The sequence below is a fragment of the Notechis scutatus genome, chromosome 4, assembly GCF_049901735.1.
Source record: "Notechis scutatus isolate UNSWTSFEM ecotype Mainland chromosome 4, rNotScu1.2, whole genome shotgun sequence".
Classification (NCBI taxonomy): domain Eukaryota; kingdom Metazoa; phylum Chordata; class Lepidosauria; order Squamata; family Elapidae; genus Notechis; species Notechis scutatus.
In genome coordinates, this window is record NC_142012.1 from 165,059,389 (window position 1) to 165,076,370 (window position 16,982).

General features: G+C 43.2%; 1 protein-coding gene across 1 annotated transcript in view; it reads left to right on the top strand.

The window, feature by feature from the left end:
- Positions 1-16,982, top strand: part of LOC113426005 (solute carrier family 12 member 9-like) — a 130,038-nt gene that overhangs the window by 71,392 nt on the left and 41,664 nt on the right. Inside the window, 1 exon segment of the mRNA XM_087965562.1 lies at positions 5,834-5,958. Coding sequence (XP_087821688.1) covers positions 5,834-5,958 — 125 coding nt within the window.

A 16,982-nucleotide genomic window follows, 5' to 3' on the forward strand; every position in this document is an offset into this window, starting at 1 on the left:
TGAGTGGGCAAACCAGGGGGGCCTACTGTAAGGTACCCAGAAGCCAGTGCAAACAGGAGGAATTTAACTTAGGGGTAGGATAGAATAGAATTCTTTATTGGCCAAGTGTGATTGGACACACAAGGAATTTGTCTTGGTGAAAATGCTCTGTGTCCATAAAGGAAAAGATGCATTCATCAAGAGTCAAGAATCATCAGGCACAACACTTAATGATAGTCATAGGGCACAACAAGCAATCAAATCATTCTAGGAAACAGTCCATATAAATCGTAAGGATGCAAGCGACAAAGTTACAGTCACATAGTCACAAGCGGGAGGGGATGAGCGATGAGAAGGTTAACAGTAATAGTAGTGCAGACTTCTGTAGATATTTTCACAGCCCTCTTTTTGACTCAGGGTGCAGGATACAGGTCCTCGATGGAAGGCAGGTTGGTAGCCATTGTTTTTTTTCTGCAGTCCTAATTATCCTCTGGAGTCTGTGTCTGTCCTGTTGGGTTGCAGAGCCAAACCAGACAGTTATTTGGTCCACATTGCGCCTGGTTTCCTCACTGAACAATGCCCGGGCAATCAGACAAACTCTCAGAAATGCTCCTTAACAGCTTCACCGGGTTGTTTTATTGTTATAAAACAAATATTGATTATTATCTTTCCTTTCGGGAGCGGAGCAGGTTCCACCATGCTTCTTTGTTCTTATTTGTATGGGAAGCCCTGTCTTGTATTTCCTTTGGAAGCTCAGAAGATGCTTCCTCCTCCGATCTCTCTCTTCCTTATCTGGATTGCAACCCCTTCCTCTCCACACCCCACCATGGATTCACCTCAGATCACGCAGCCGACTAAGCCAGAATACGATGGAGAATTTGTAATTCTCCGTGTGAATCAGGCCCTAACCCCGAAGGTTTAATACGATTTCTTTGCTGAGACAGGGCACATTCTACAAACAAAGCCATTGTGTTTTGTTAACCTAGGTCAGGGGTCTCCAACCTTGGCAACTTTAAGACTTGTGGGACTCCAACTCCCAGAATTCTTCTGCCAGATGGCTAGTGGAGGAATTCTGGGAGGTGAAGTCCACAAGAGGTCCATGGTGGCGGAGGAATTCTGGGAGTTGAAGTCCACAAGTCTTAAAGTTGCCAACTTTGGAGACCCCTTGCTCTAGAACAGGGGTGTCAAACTCATGGCCCGAGGGCGGATGCGTCACGTGCTGGCCACACCCACCCCCGTTTTGGCGAAGGGGAGAAAAGTCGCAATATGTCACGTGACAACAACACGAGGCTGCAAGTTTGACACCCCTGCTCTAGAACATCAGCGTGGTATTTCCCTCCAAACGACAACCTTTTGAGGTAGGCTTTGGTTGAGGCAAGGACTGGCTCACAGTCATCCAGTCATTTGCAGGGATGAATTGGGATCATTTAAATCTGGCCATTCCTGGTCCAGCACTAACCACTACACCACACTGGAGGGTTGTTGTTGTTTGGAGTTAAGTATGCTTTTGATGAATTTATGGACTAAATTATAATGTTCTGTGTCTGGGTTTGGTTTAGTATGCGTACTTCATGAACTCAGCTGTGGAGGTGTGTAAACCATGGTTTAAGTAAACCAAGTCCGACTGATGGTAGCTTGTTGAAGAAGCTGTGGTTAAAAGAAAACCATGGCGTAGTTTGTGATGCTTTTAGCATATACAGATATAATAGATCAACAGTTCCTAAATACTAAAATACAGATGAGAAGGTAGTTATCTCTTCATTTTTATTTTTTTTAAAAAGCACCATTACCATAATGACAAAGTTTTCTGTTCAAAATATATATCTACATCTAAATGCATTATTGAGCTAGCTAGAGCGTGTTCAAAAATAGTAATTAAAATAGGAGTTGTCATTTAGATCCTTGGTGGCTGTTTTTTTTTTTTTTAAAGAGCAAAATAACATCAGAAAATCTGGATCGATGCTCAACCAAGCAAAATCCGAGACTGTTTTCTTTTATTTTTTTAAATTCAAATAGCATTTTTAAATAGCCCTGTTTTTGTTTTTGTGATTATTGTTTTTCTGCATTTAAAGGCAAACCTTTTGTCTGAACAGAACCTGTTTGGCACAACATTTTTGAAATGGGCGTAAAGCTGTTTGCTGATATGGGTTGGGAATGGCTTTTGATTTTTAGTTTTCTGTCTCACTCTGTGCCCTTTGCTTTTAACCCTTGGGGACTGTCCATTTTAAAGAGAAGCTGCTCAGAAGGAAACTGTTCTATTCTAATTCTACTCTATTCTACTCTTCATTCCAATACATTCTATTCTATTCTATTCTATTCTATTCTGTTCTGTTCTGTTCTGTTCTGTTCTGTTCTGTTCTGTTCTGTTCTGTTCATTTTCTCCATTCTGTTCTATTGTATTCATTTTCTGCATTCTATTCTATTCTATTCTATTCTATTCTATTCTATTCTATTCTATTCTATTCTATTCTATTCTATTCTATTCTATTCTATTCCATTCTATTCCATTCCATTCTGTTCTATTCTATTCTATTTGCACCAAGACAAATTCCTTGTGGGTCCAATCACACTTGGCCAATAAAGAATCCTGTCCTGTCCTGTCCTGTCCTGTCCTATTCTATTCTATTCTATTCTATTCTATTCTATTCTATTCTATTCTATTCTATTCTATTCCATTCCATTCCATTCCATTCTAATTCTAATTCTAATTCTAATTCTAATTCTAATTCTAATTCTACTCTATTCTATTCTATTTGCACCAAGACAAATTCCTTGTGGGTCCAATCACACTTGGCCAATAAAGAATCCTGTCCTGTCCTGTCCTGTCCTGTTCTATTCTATTCTATTCTATTCTATTCTATTCTATTCTATTCTATTCTATTCCATTCCATTCCATTCCATTCCATTCCATTCCATTCTAATTCTATTCTAATTCTATTCTAATTCTATTCTATTCTATTCTATTCTATTCTATTCTATTCTATTCTATTCCATTCCATTCCATTCTAATTCTAATTCTAATTCTAATTCTAATTCTACTCTATTCTATTCTATTTGCACCAAGACAAATTCCTTGTGGGTCCAATCACACTTGGCCAATAAAGAATCCTGTCCTGTCCTGTCCTGTCCTGTTCTGTTCTATTCTATTCTATTCTATTCTATTCTATTCTATTCTATTCTATTCTATTCTATTCTATTCTATTCTATTCTATTCCATTCTATTCCATTCTTTTCTATTCTATTCTATTCTATTCTATTCCATTCCATTCCATTCCATTCCATTCCATTCCATTCCATTCTAATTCTAATTCTAATTCTACTCTATTCTATTCTATTTGCACCAAGACAAATTCCTTGTGGGTCCAATCACACTTGGCCAATAAAGAATCCTGTCCTGTCCTGTCCTGTCCTGTCCTGTTCTATTCTATTCTATTCTATTCTATTCTATTCTATTCTATTCTATTCTATTCTATTCTATTCCATTCCATTCCATTCCATTCCATTCCATTCTAATTCTATTCTAATTCTATTCTATTCTATTCTATTCTATTCTATTCTATTCTATTCTATTCTATTGTATTCTATTCTATTCTATTCCATTCCATTCCATTCCATTCCATTCCATTCCATTCAATTCTAATTCTAATTCTAATTCTAATTCTAATTCTACTCTATTCTATTCTATTTGCACCAAGACAAATTCCTTGTGGGTCCAATCACACATGCCCAATAAAGAATCCTGTCCTGTCCTGTCCTGTCCTGTCCTGTTCTATTCTATTCTATTCTATTCTATTCTATTCTATTCTATTCTATTCTATTCTATTCCATTCCATTCCATTCCATTCCATTCCATTCAATTCTAATTCTAATTCTAATTCTAATTCTAATTCTAATTCTACTCTATTCTATTCTATTTGCACCAAGACAAATTCCTTGTGGGTCCAATCACACTTGGCCAATAAAGAATCCTGTCCTGTCCTGTCCTGTCCTGTCCTGTCCTATTCTATTCTATTCTATTCTATTCTATTCTATTCTATTCTATTCTATTCTATTCCATTCCATTCCATTCCATTCTAATTCTAATTCTAATTCTAATTCTAATTCTAATTCTAATTCTAATTCTAATTCTAATTCTACTCTATTCTATTCTATTTGCACCAAGACAAATTCCTTGTGGGTCCAATCACACTTGGCCAATAAAGAATCCTGTCCTGTCCTGTCCTGTCCTGTTCTATTCTATTCTATTCTATTCTATTCTATTCTATTCTATTCTATTCTATTCTATTCTATTCTATTCTATTCTATTCTATTCTATTCTATTCTATTCTATTCTATTCCATTCCATTCCATTCTATTCCATTCCATTCCATTCCATTCTAATTCTATTCTAATTCTATTCTAATTCTATTCTATTCTATTCTATTCTATTCTATTCTATTCTATTCCATTCCATTCCATTCTAATTCTAATTCTAATTCTAATTCTACTCTATTCTATTCTATTTGCACCAAGACAAATTCCTTGTGGGTCCAATCACACTTGGCCAATAAAGAATCCTGTCCTGTCCTGTCCTGTCCTGTCCTGTCCTGTTCTATTCTATTCTATTCTATTCTATTCTATTCTATTCTATTCTATTCTATTCTATTCTATTCTATTCCATTCTATTCCATTCTTTTCTATTCTATTCTATTCTATTCTATTCCATTCCATTCCATTCCATTCCATTCCATTCCATTCCATTCTAATTCTAATTCTAATTCTAATTCTAATTCTACTCTATTCTATTCTATTTGCACCAAGACAAATTCCTTGTGGGTCCAATCACACTTGGCCAATAAAGAATCCTGTCCTGTTCTGTTCTATTCTATTCTATTCTATTCTATTCTATTCTATTCTATTCTATTCTATTCTATTCTATTCTATTCTATTCTATTCTATTCCATTCCATTCCATTCCATTCCATTCCATTCCATTCTAATTCTATTCTAATTCTATTCTATTCTATTCTATTCTATTCTATTCTATTCTATTCCATTCCATTCCATTCCATTCCATTCCATTCCATTCTAATTCTAATTCTAATTCTAATTCTAATTCTACTCTATTCTATTCTATTTGCACCAAGACAAATTCCTTGTGGGTCCAATCACACATGCCCAATAAAGAATCCTGTCCTGTCCTGTTCTGTTCTATTCTATTCTATTCTATTCTATTCTATTCTATTCTATTCTATTCTATTCTATTCTATTCTATTCTATTCTATTCTATTCCATTCCATTCCATTCCATTCCATTCCATTCCATTCCATTCCATTCCATTCTAATTCTATTCTAATTCTATTCTATTCTATTCTATTCTATTCTGTTCTATTCTATTCTATTCTATTCTATTCTATTCTATTCTATTCTATTCTATTCTATTCTATTTGCACCAAGACAAATTCCTTATGGGTCCAATCGCACGGGTCCAATCGCACTTGCCCAATAAAGAATCCTATTCTATTTTGATCACATGACCCTGGGAATGCTGCAACAGTCGTAAGTAGGGTGGGGTGGGAAACAAATCATAAGTCACTTTTTTCATGGCCGTTGTAACTTGGAACGGTCAATAAACAAAGTCTCCTAAATTGAGGACTGGCTGAATTTAGGGATAAGAAGATCCCTGCAGAATCAAGAATTCGTGCTTTGTAGCCGTCTCCGATCCTCGAGAAGATGCGTTGAGTTTGAATTCCCAGAATCCCCACCTACCAACTGGGGGATTCTGGGTACGTGCTAGAAGAAAAGGGGGGCAGGGCTGATGTCTGGTGATTGGCAGCCGTGATTCCTGATTCCCTTGCTCGTGTTTTCCCCCACAGCTGGTGCTGTTTTCCGGGAAGCTGAACACCATCGCTGCAGTGGTCACCATCTTCTTCCTCCTGGTTTACGCTACAGTGGATTTGGCCTGCCTGGCGCTCGAGTGGGCCTCTGCCCCGAACTTCAGGTATGTTGGAAGAAGGGGAAAGTGGGAAATCTGCAAAGCACGGAATTCATTTATTTATAATAATAAAACAATGCCCCCTCCACCAAGGGCTTGCTGGCTGCTGGGCTGTGGCTCAAGTCAAAAAGCCCTGCCCATTTTGAGGACCTTTTCGAAAAGGAGTCTCCTGCTTGAGAAGCGGGGTGGACTAGATGACCTCCGAGGTCCCTTCTAACTCACTCCTTCTGTAAGGGTCTCTTGCTTGAGCAGGGGGGGGGCTGGACTGGATGGCCTCCGAGGTCCCTTTCAGCTCTGTCATTCTGTAAGGGTCTCCTGCTTGAGCAGGGGGTTTGGACTGGATGACCTCCGAGGTCCCTTCCAACTCTCTCATTCCGTAAGGGCCTCCTGCTTGAGCAGGGGGTTTGGACTGGATGACCTCTGAGATCCCTTCCAACTAGGATTCTATGAGCGATCCACGTTCCCTTTCATCATACAGCCGGGCAAAGAACGATGAGTTGAATTGGTGAAGAGAACAAGAGACGTTGGTGTCTTTTTAAAAAAATTGGCCATCCTTATTAATCTTGAAAGGTTTATTTGCTTTTTTGACGCAGCGTCACCCACCAATCCCCTTCCCTCCGTGCCCTCTTCTGCAAGATTTCCCTCTCCTCTTTTCCCACTTTCTTTAATTTAAAGACAAGGCATCATTAATACGAACAAAAGGATTAAGTGAAAATGAACTAAAGAAGAGGTTACCTTAAAACACACACACACACACCTGTCTGGCGGGCTATGAAAAAACACACGGTGGTTTGGCAGTGATTGCTCTAAAGATCATTTCAGAAAATCCACCCCCCACCCCCCTCCATATTAAGTGGAAATTTCTTCCTCTGGTCTAATGCACTCCTTCATGGCAGCTAAATTGAGCGGTTTTTTAAAATCCAATTGTAGAAAGTCTGGGTTTTTTGCATTTGCTTTCCAGGGTTGTAGAAACGGGGGAGGTAGAAACGAAAGGGCTGCTTTTACTAAATCACATCCTTTTGCAAATTCCACCAAGTTGGGCGAAGGGTGGGTTTTTTCCCCCCAGGGTCCTCCTGTCCACCTCTCTGATTCTGGGGTGCTTTGATAATGGGGGGGAATTCTGGTTTTGGAGAGAAGCTGGATCCTTTTTGCCCGCAAGGAAATACACCTTGATGACGGGCTGATCTAAGAATGTAAAGTTAAACTAGCCAACTCTTAAATCAGCATTGCAGGTTTTTAAACACATTAGAATTTGTTAATTGATTAGATGCTTGTTATCTGTCTCGCATATGGTCTGCGTCATCAACCTCCTCTTCCCCTCTTTCCCTCTTCCCTTCCTTCCTCTTCCCCTTTCTTCCTGTGCTCCTTCTCCTTCCATTCTCTCTTCCTCTTTCCTTCTTCCTCTGCCTCTTTCTCTTCTTTTTCTCTAACCCTTTCTACCTGTTCCCCTTCTCTCCTTCTTCCCTCCCTCTCTCACTCCCTTCATCTTTTCCTTTCCTTTCCTTTCCTTTCCTTTCCTTTCCTTTCCTTCCTTCCTTCCTTCCTTCCTTCCTTCCTTCCTTCCTTCCTTCCTTCCTTCCTTCCTTCCTTCCTTCCGTCTGTCTTCCTTTGCCTCTTCCTTTTCTCACCTTTTCTTCTTGTTCCCCTTCTCTCTCCGTTCTTCCTCCCTCCCTCCCTGCCTTTATCTTTTCCTTCCTCCATCCCTCCCTCTCTTTTTCTTCCTCTTCCTTCCTTTCTCTTCCTCTTTCGTCCTGTTCTCCTTCCTTCCCTTCTTTCCTCCCTCCCTCTCTTCCTCTTCCTTCCTTCCTTCCTTCCTTCCTTCCTTCCTTCCTTCCTTCCTTCCTTCCTTCCTTCCTTCCTTCCTTCCTTCCTTCCTCTTACTCTTTCTTCCTGTTCTCTTTCCTTCCCTTCTTTCCTCCCTCCCTCTCTTCCTCTTCCTTCCTTTCTCTTCCTCTTCCTTCCTGTTCTCCTTCCTTCCCTTCTTTCCTCCCTCCCTCTCTTCCCCTTCCTTCCTTCCTTTCTCTTTGTTCCTGTTCTCCTCCCTCCCTCCCTCCCTCCCTTTCTACCTTCCTTCCTTCCCCCCACATCTGTCTATTCCACCCCATGTCTCTCTGGAGAAGGGCAGTTCCCCAAAACCTATGCATTTCACTACCGTTTCTTAGTGAAAAAGGAGCTGCCACAGTCCTCCCGAAGAGGTTGGTAGCCATCTTCACTTAAACAGGGCACAATCCTGCCATGAACGAGAGCAGCTGCTCCCAAAAGGATGGAAAGGACCCCAAGGAGACCCCACAATTCAGTTGTTTGGGAATGGCAAGCTGGGAATCGGGGTGTTAATTGGATCGGGAGCCCCTGATCAACCAGAGCTAATTAAAGGACTAATTAACGCAGCGTTTCTCAGTCCTCTGCAAGTTTTGAGGGTGTGTGGACTTCTATGCTATGCTGGCTGGGGAATTCTGGGAGTTGAAGTCCACCCATCTTAACATAGTTAAAGTTGAGAAACACGGAATTTGAAAAAAGCCTTTTACAGGCTGGCAGCTCGGGGAAGAATCCAACTTTCCCCCTTTTCTGGCAGCTTTGGATGCCGCCAGCTTTTCGCCTGAAACTCAGGGGGCGCCTGGCTCCTTCGCTAACCTTTTGCCAAGGGGTCCCTCCTTCCCCCCCTCCCCCCAGCCACCCTGGGGGACTCTAGCCATTTTAGTGCCCTGCCTCCCTTTCTGCTTTGGGCCCCACCTGCAAAACGCCCCTTTCTTCCCAGGAGTTTAATATCTCAATGGTCGGTGGGTCGTGTGTTGAGGATTCTCCCCCTCCCTCTCCCTGTTTCCCCCCCTCTGCTCTTTGTTAAGTTGGGGGAGAGAGAAGAGAGACCCCCCCACACACACACACCGATGATCAATTTTTCCTCCAGCTAATCCCATCAAGGCAGCGCACGGGCTGTGTAATAAGCATTTATGATCCCGTTAAAGCTTTCCGCCCTTGAGCACATACCCCGTTTTTTTTTTAAATTTAAAAAAAAAAATCAAGAAGAAGAGGGGGGGGAGAGGAAAACACACACACACACACACAAACACACACCCCTCAGTGGCACCCAGCTCTTTGCAGTGAATTTATGGGACGAGGCAGCGTGCCAAGGTTTCTTTTAGACGGAGCGGAGTTTACATTAGTAGTAATTAAACTGAGGGGAGCAAGGAGTCAGATGGGAGGGACGGGGAGGAAAAAACCCATGTGCGTCTCCCTGTGTGTGTGTGTGTGTGTGTGTGTGTGCATGTAGGAGCGCGGCATGCCTGGAACAGCTTTTCCTCTTTTCTTTGTTTTTTTTTGCGGGATGCACTTGTGCGTGTCGGTGCACGACGCTTGCCGCAGTTCTTTACGGTTCTTGGAAGGGCGAAGGCAGGGTGTGAAAAATACGGAGCTGGCTTGTAAAGGTTTTAAAAGACAGCATTGGTTTGACCTGGGGCAAACACACAAGTCAATGCTGGTGGGGTGCTTTTCTCGCACAGTTCAGTTCTTTGTACGTTAAAAGAAAGAAAGAAAGAGAGTGAGTGAGTGGAAAACCAAGGGTGGCCAGTCCTTTTAAGTTGAATGCCTGCATACAGCAACACAGTATATATGCAAACGCTTCTGCTTTTAGTTGTTTCTCCTCCTCCTCCTCCTCTTCCTCCTCCTCCTCCTCCTCTGCAAACCCATCTTCCTCCACTGATATGATGTTATCTAGTTTGGTAGTGAAATATTTGCAAGAAAACAATCAAGCTCAAGAGAGAATCAAGGACCTCACAGTCCTCCTCCTCCTTCCTCCTCCTCCTCCTCCTTGTGGGATCCCCTGACTTCTCAGCTATGTTCACCCAATTTTAGCTTGATTTCCAAAAATTCAGCCAGATTTCAGCTGCTTGGGAGAGTGAGAGAAAAACCAAAATAAAATCCCTTTTTGAACTGAATTAAAACATACGAAGAAGAACGGTTGCAGGAATTGGGTCTGGCTAGTCTAGAGGAAAGAAGGACTAGGGGCGACAGGATAGGAGTGTTTCAATATCTGAGGGGCTGCCCCAAAGAAGATTTATTTTCCAAAGCCCCTGAAGGCAGGACAAGAAACAATGGATGGAAACTAATAAAAGAGAGAAAGCAACCCGCAGTTTAGGAGAAACTTCCTAATAGGGAGGACAATTAACCAGTGGAACAGCTTGCCACCAGAAGTTGTGGGCGCTTCCATCCCTGGAGGTTTTTAAGAAGAGACTGGACAGCCATTTGTCTGGAATGGTATAGGGTCTCCCGCTTGAGCAGGGGGTTGGACTAGAAGACCTCCAAGGTCCCTTTCCTGTTATTCTGTTATTCTTCCTCAATCTTTTTCTGGGCACCTCTGACTTCTCAGCTACCTTCACCCAATCTTGGTTTGATTTCCAAAAATTCGGCCGGCCGTCTATCTGGAATTCAGCTGCTTGGGAGTGTGAGAGGAACAAAAAAAAAACCTTCTTTTCTGAGTTTTCCCAACACAGATAGTCCTCGACTTACAACACTGCATTTAGGCATTGAAAAAACCCCAAGTTACGACCGTTTTTCACAGTTACGAACGTTGCAGCATCTTCATGGTCACATGATGAAAATTCAGGAGCGTGGCAACTGACTCATATTTATGACGGTTGCAGTGTTTCTGGGTCTTTTACGGGTTTCGGACAAACTAAGTCCATGGGGAAGCCAGTCTCACTTAATGACCGTGTGACTCCCTGAACAACTGCAATGATTCCTTTTTTAAAGCCACTGTGGCGAGAAAGGTTGTAAAATGAGGCAAAACTCACTTTGCAAATGTTTTCACTTAGCAGCAGAAATTTTGGGCTCCGTTGCGGTCGTAACTCAGAGATTGCCTTATTTATTTGATCAAATTTTGAAGCCACCCGTAACTCTCGCAGGGACAGAGGAGAGATGGGGACTCTGAGCAATGTAGAAGTAAATCATTCAAACACAAAACAATAAAACAAAAACACTGTGTAAAATTGTTGGAAAAAAAAATAGCGAGGATGATCAAAAACTGTCAAAAGTTAATTGAAAAGGCAGTAATTTGGTTAAAAAAAACACAAGAAAGATTCACAAGCCTCGGTTTTTATTATTCGGACACGGATGCTTTATTTGAGCACAGCCTGGTATTAGTATTTTTGGTGTGTTTGATCAGCATTTTCTTTAAAGCGGAATCTTCCATTCCAGAATAAAAGCAGACAGGAGCTTTTTAGAGGCAAAGGGTTAAATTGTATTTTTCTCTCCGAACTGTCTGCATTGATTATAATATTTGGATCAAAGCAGAGCATCACGTCAGGGCCAGAATACAGATTTCTCTCTCTTTTTTTAAGTGGAAAAGGTGAATGAGGTCATGGAAGTCGTGCTGGTTGCTGATTTACGATTTCTGAGAAAGTTACGCCCTGTATTTCTGCCCCCGAAATCAAACCACATCAGCTAAGGATAATGGTGTTGAATTAAAAACACCATCTAAAACCAACTTGGAGCAAAGCAGGAGGTGAAAGAAAGAGAAAAAAAAAAAGGAAGGAAGGAAGGAAAATGCAACAAGAAGCCAGCGAAAATCAATCAGGAATAACATAAAAGAGTTTTGCAGAATTTAAAAAAAAAAAAAAACAGGTTCAAAAGCGCCAGTGGAATAGTTTTTTCTCAATTTAAGCATCTTGCAGACATATGTGGACTTCAACTCCCAGAATTCCCCAACCAGCAGAGTAGATTTCAGGCTGAGGAAGGTTTTGTTTTGACCTGGCAGCTCCCCAAACACGACAAACCCTCTGAAGTGAACTCAAAAGGTTCCTTTATTAGGAGCCCTGGCAAAAAGTTTTAAAAAGTTTTTCTCTCACCGCAGGCTAACAAGTCTGTCCCGCCGGGAGATGAATAGTTGCCTTCCACATCTATTCATCTCCCTTTTATTCCCAGAGCCAGGGTGGGGCTTCGCTGGCAGCAGAGGCTCTTCCGTCCCAAGGACCAGCCTATAGATTTCCATTGTTCTCCTCTGTTAGGAATATAAGTCACCTAACAGGTATTTGGGTTAGAAATATATAAACCTGGATAGACATTTTAAAACTGTATCTTTAAGAAAATGAAAAAAAAAAAAAGTGTAATTGGGTGTGGTTTCTCAAACGGCCATAAGATGGCGCCAGAAACCTGGGTTGTCTTAGTCTTAGTCTCAGAAGAGAGTGTATCTCAGTGAGTCTCTGTTTTCCTTCTGTTGGAGAGTTTTGCTGTTCCTCCTAATTGACTGATATTCCTGGATTTGATGTAAGTCTGATACTGAACTGCTTTTGACACTGGACTTTGTTATTGGATTATCCCTGGACTTGAAAACTGACTGATGTAACCTGTGAATGACTTTGGACTGCTTATCTTGAACTTTGCTTAAACGTTTCTGGAAGTAAAAAAACCTACATTTACTGTACAGTGTATCTGTGTGCTGTGTTGTGCCGATAGGGCACAACAGGTTTATGTACATCAGGGCTGCCCAGCCTGTGGGCCCACAACCGCTCTGTGGCCTATTTGCAGCAAGGCTGCATGAGTGGCCAGTTGCACAGCCCCGCTTGCATGAACAATGGATGCTGGCACACGCACACACCTGTCCCTCCCACAAAACCCTCCCTTCTCTCCCCCCCACTCCAGGCCACCAACCCAGGAAGGTTGGGAAAACTCAGATGTAATGGATGGAAACTGAACAAAGAGAGATTTAACCTGGAAATGAGGAGAAACTTTCTGACAGGGAGAACAATCAACCCATGGAGCAGAAGTTGCCCTCGGAAGTTGTGGTAGTGCCATCACTTGAGACTTTCAAGAAGAGACTGGACTGCCATTTGTCAGAAATGGTGTAGGGTCTCCCGCTTGGGCGGGGGGTTGGACTAGATGACCTACAAGGTCCCTTCCAACTCTGATGGTCTGTTATCTGTTATTGTCCTATGTTTATTTCTCTTCTGACCTCTTTCCCTTCCCTTCTGCATCCTTCTGGGATTCTTTTCTTTTTTAATTTCCTAATTTAATGAAGAAATTCAGCCTGGCCTAGCGGCCTCCCCCAGCTCAGTACTGTAGGTAGTCCTCGGCATATGACCGCGATGGAGTCCCAACATTACCATTGCTAAACGACGCAGTTGAGTTTTAGTCTCATTTGAAGACCTTTCTTGCCGCACTGGTTAAGTGAATCAAGAAATACGAGGCAATTGCCAACCGCCTGCATTTTGGTCTTGTGACTACAGGGATGCCACAACACTTGTAAGTCTGAAAAACGGTCACAAGTCACTTTTTTCAATGCCATAAATAAACCTCTTGTAAGTTTGGGGATTGCCTGTTGTGGTTGTTAGGTGGAAAGTCGTGTCCGACCCATCGCGACCCCATGGACAACATTCCTCCAGGCCTTCCTGTCCTCTGCCATCTTCTGGAGTCCATTGAAGCCTGTACCACCTTCCCAAACCCTAAACACGGATTCCACTTTGTGGCTTTCTTGAAGAGAAGGACCAGGGGAGACAGGAGAGCATCTTCCAATATTTGAGGGGCTGCACAGAGAGGAGGAGGAGGGGGTCAAGCTATTCTCCAAAGCACCTGAAGGCCAGACAAGGAACAATGGATGGAAACTGAACAAGGAGAGATTCAATCTGGAAATAAGGAGAAACTTTCTGACAGTGGGAACATTCAACCAATGGAACAGAAGTTGCCTTTAGAAGTTGTGGGAGTGCCATCACTTGAGACTTTCAAGAAGAGACTGGACTGCCATCTGCCAAAAATGGTGTAGGGTCTCCCGCTTGGGCGGGGGTGGTGGTGGTTGGACTAGATGACCTACAAGGTCCCTTCCAACTCTGATTATCTGTTATCTGCTTTTGGAAAAAAATTGAATATTATTCCTAACTGACTTGGAAACTCATTTAAAAAAAAAAAAAGATGCCCCAAAGCCTTCCCTCAACTCTTGGTTTGATCCTCCCAGGCTTTCCAGAGCCATTTATTCCCCCTCTTCTGCTCCTGTCCCCGTAATTCCATCCTCCCTCCAGTTTTCCCATCATCGAGGTTTCCTGCACACACGAAATGAAAAGAAATTTTAATTACCTTTCAGCAAAAACAACAATTAGAGGAAATCACAGCGCGGGGGACTCCTGCTTCAATCACTCTCGTGTGTGGAGCTGAGAGAAGCGGAGAAAGGAGGAGAGCGGCAATGAGCCAGCTCTGTAATACAGCTAGTCTCGACTTACAGCAGTTCGTTTAGTGACTCAAGAAGAGGTCGGACTCCCATCTGTCAGAAATGGGTGTAGGTCTCCCACTTGGGCGGGGGACGGGTTGGACTAGATGACCTATAAGGTCTCTTCCAACTCTGATTATCTCTTATCTGACTGTTCCATTTTTCAATTTCATTGTACACAACGCGGTGTGCATTGACCATAAATGTTTGATTTGATTTCAAAAGTTACAACCGCACTGGGGTGGGGGGGGAAGTGACTTAACGACCACGATTCAGACTTACAGCCGTTGCCGCCTCTCCGGGGTCACGTGATCGAAATTCAGCCGTTGGGCCAATGACTCATAGTTAGGACGGTCACAGCGTCCCGTGTGCGTGTGTGTGTGTGTGTGTGTGTGTGTGTGAAGTGATCTGCTTTTGAGACCTTTGGATGAGCAAAGTCATCAGATTCACTTAAGAACCGTTGTTGCTTAACTGAATAACCGGCCGCAACGATTCAATTCACCGTGGCCAGAAATGTCATAAAACGGGGTGAAACGCGAAATGTCTCGCTTAGTGGCAGAAATCTTGGGTTCCATTCTGGTTGTAAGTCGAGGAGTACCTGTACATATGTGTACACACACATGTCAACTATTAAAAACCCATCACGAAATCTTTTAAACCTGCTTACAGGGTCCCCTTTTCCTCCCGTACATTCATTTCTGGCGTTTTTTCAAGAACGCTGGCTTTAAAAAGCCTTTCATTCAGGTTGATGGTTTTCCTGTCGGAATTTATCCTTCTGCTTCTCCCAAACTCGAAGTGAGGACCTGCCTGAGTTTTTCTTTTTCTCTTTCTTTTTTTCCCCCACTTTCTTTCTTGGGGACAGCCAAAGAATTTATGTGACAGGGGAGCTGTTAAAAGGGAGGCAGAATTCAGCCTGACGGCCGAGGCTGTCTCGTTTTTTTAAGCACGCAGCTTGTCTGAACGGATCGCCAAGCGTAGCACCATTTCCTAGCCGTTGCTTTCAAGCGAGAGATCCAGCGTAGCATAGGATGGGGAATTCAGGGAGTTGGAAGTGCACCCCTCTTCAAAGGGCCCGGTTGGAGAGAGAGAGAGAAAAAAAACAACAACACGAATGTAATCCCTTTATCTCCCTTGTCTGTAGTGTGAATGCAAAAACCGCTAACAAGGAAGTGAAAAGATGCGCTCGGAACGTGGGTTTTGCACATGAGCATCAGCAAAATGCAAAATTGTGTTGGGCAAGGAGAGATTTTTCTCCTTTGCATTTTTCCAGGCGACTGTGTGTGTGTGTGTGTGTCTGTGTTCGCGAGGGAGAATTACACATTAGGGAAACCTTTGCATCCCTCCCTGGGGGGCGGCTGAAAAAGTGAAGAAGGTTTGTGTCTTATAAGGATGCCTTGCGCAGCTCCACACACATGCACGCACCACACCGTGTCAGGAGCTGAGCTGAGCACGCTTAACGTCATAGGATCCGATCTTGGCCGCTTGGCCCAGTGCCCACCATTACAACATCTTGCAGAGGTGGCTAGAGGGAGTTTCGCCAGCACCTTGTTTCCCCCCCCTCCTCCGGTCCTTGCGGATGGGAATTGCCTTGCGGGGGAATTGGAGTCCCTTACCGTGTCTCCCCCCACTTCAAGGGTCGCCGTTGTGCATATCGAGAGAGTTGCCCTAAAATATGACCAGCTCCTTCTGAATGGAGTCAGAAAGGCAGTCTTGGTTTAATTTCCTTTTATACGAACATTAGGGAGAAGTTGAAGGGGGAGGACTTGTTTATTTACTTGTTGTTTTGTATCCGACCTTTATTATTTGTTTACAAATAGTTCAAGGCGGTGAGGATAACACACCTTCCTCTTCCTCTTTTCCCCATATCAACAACCCTGTGAGGTGGGTTGGGCTGAGAGAGAAGGACTGGCCCAAGGTGACCCAGCTGGCTTTCATGGGAAAGATGGGACTAGAACTCCCAATATCCTGGTGATTGGACAAAAGTCACCCAGCTGGCTTTTAATGCCTAAGATAGAACTAGAACTCCCAGCCTCCTGGTTAATCGGCCCACAGTCACCCAGCTGGCTTTTAATGCCTAAGATAGAACTAGAACTCCCAGACTCCTGGTTGATCGGCCCAAAGTCACCCAGCTGGCTTTTAATGCCTAAGATAGAACTAGAACTCCCAGCCTCCTGGTTGATCGGCCCAAAGTCACCCAGCTGGCTTTTACTGCCTAAGATAGAACTAGAACTCCCAGCCTCCTGGTTGATCGGCCCTCAGTCACCCAGCTGGCTTTTACTGCCTAAGATAGAACTAGAACTCCCAGCCTCCTGGTTGATCGGCCCAAAGTCACCCAGCTGGCTTTTACTGCCTAAGATAGAACTAGAACTCCCAGCCTCCTGGTTGATCGCCCAAAGTCACCCAGCTGGCTTTTACTGCCTAAGATAGAACTAGAACTCCCAGTCTCCTGGTTGATCGGCCCTCAGTCACCCAGCTGGCTTTTACTGCCTAACATAGAACTAGAACTCCCAGCCTCCTGGTTGATCGCCCACAGTCACCCAGCTGGCTTTTACTGCCTAAGATAGAACTAGAACTCCCAGTCTCCTGGTTGATCGGCCCAAAGTCACCCAGCTGGCTTTTACTGCCTAACATAGAACTAGAACTCCCAGTCTCCTGGTTGATCGGCCCATAGTCACCCAGCTGGCTTTTAATGCCTAAGATAGAACTAGAACTCCCAATATCCTGGTGATTGGGCCAAAGTCACCCAGCTGGCTTTTACTGCCTAAGATAGAACTAGAACTCCCAGTCTCCTGGTGATTGGGCCAAAGTTACCCAGCTGGCTTTCATGGCTAAGGTGGGACTA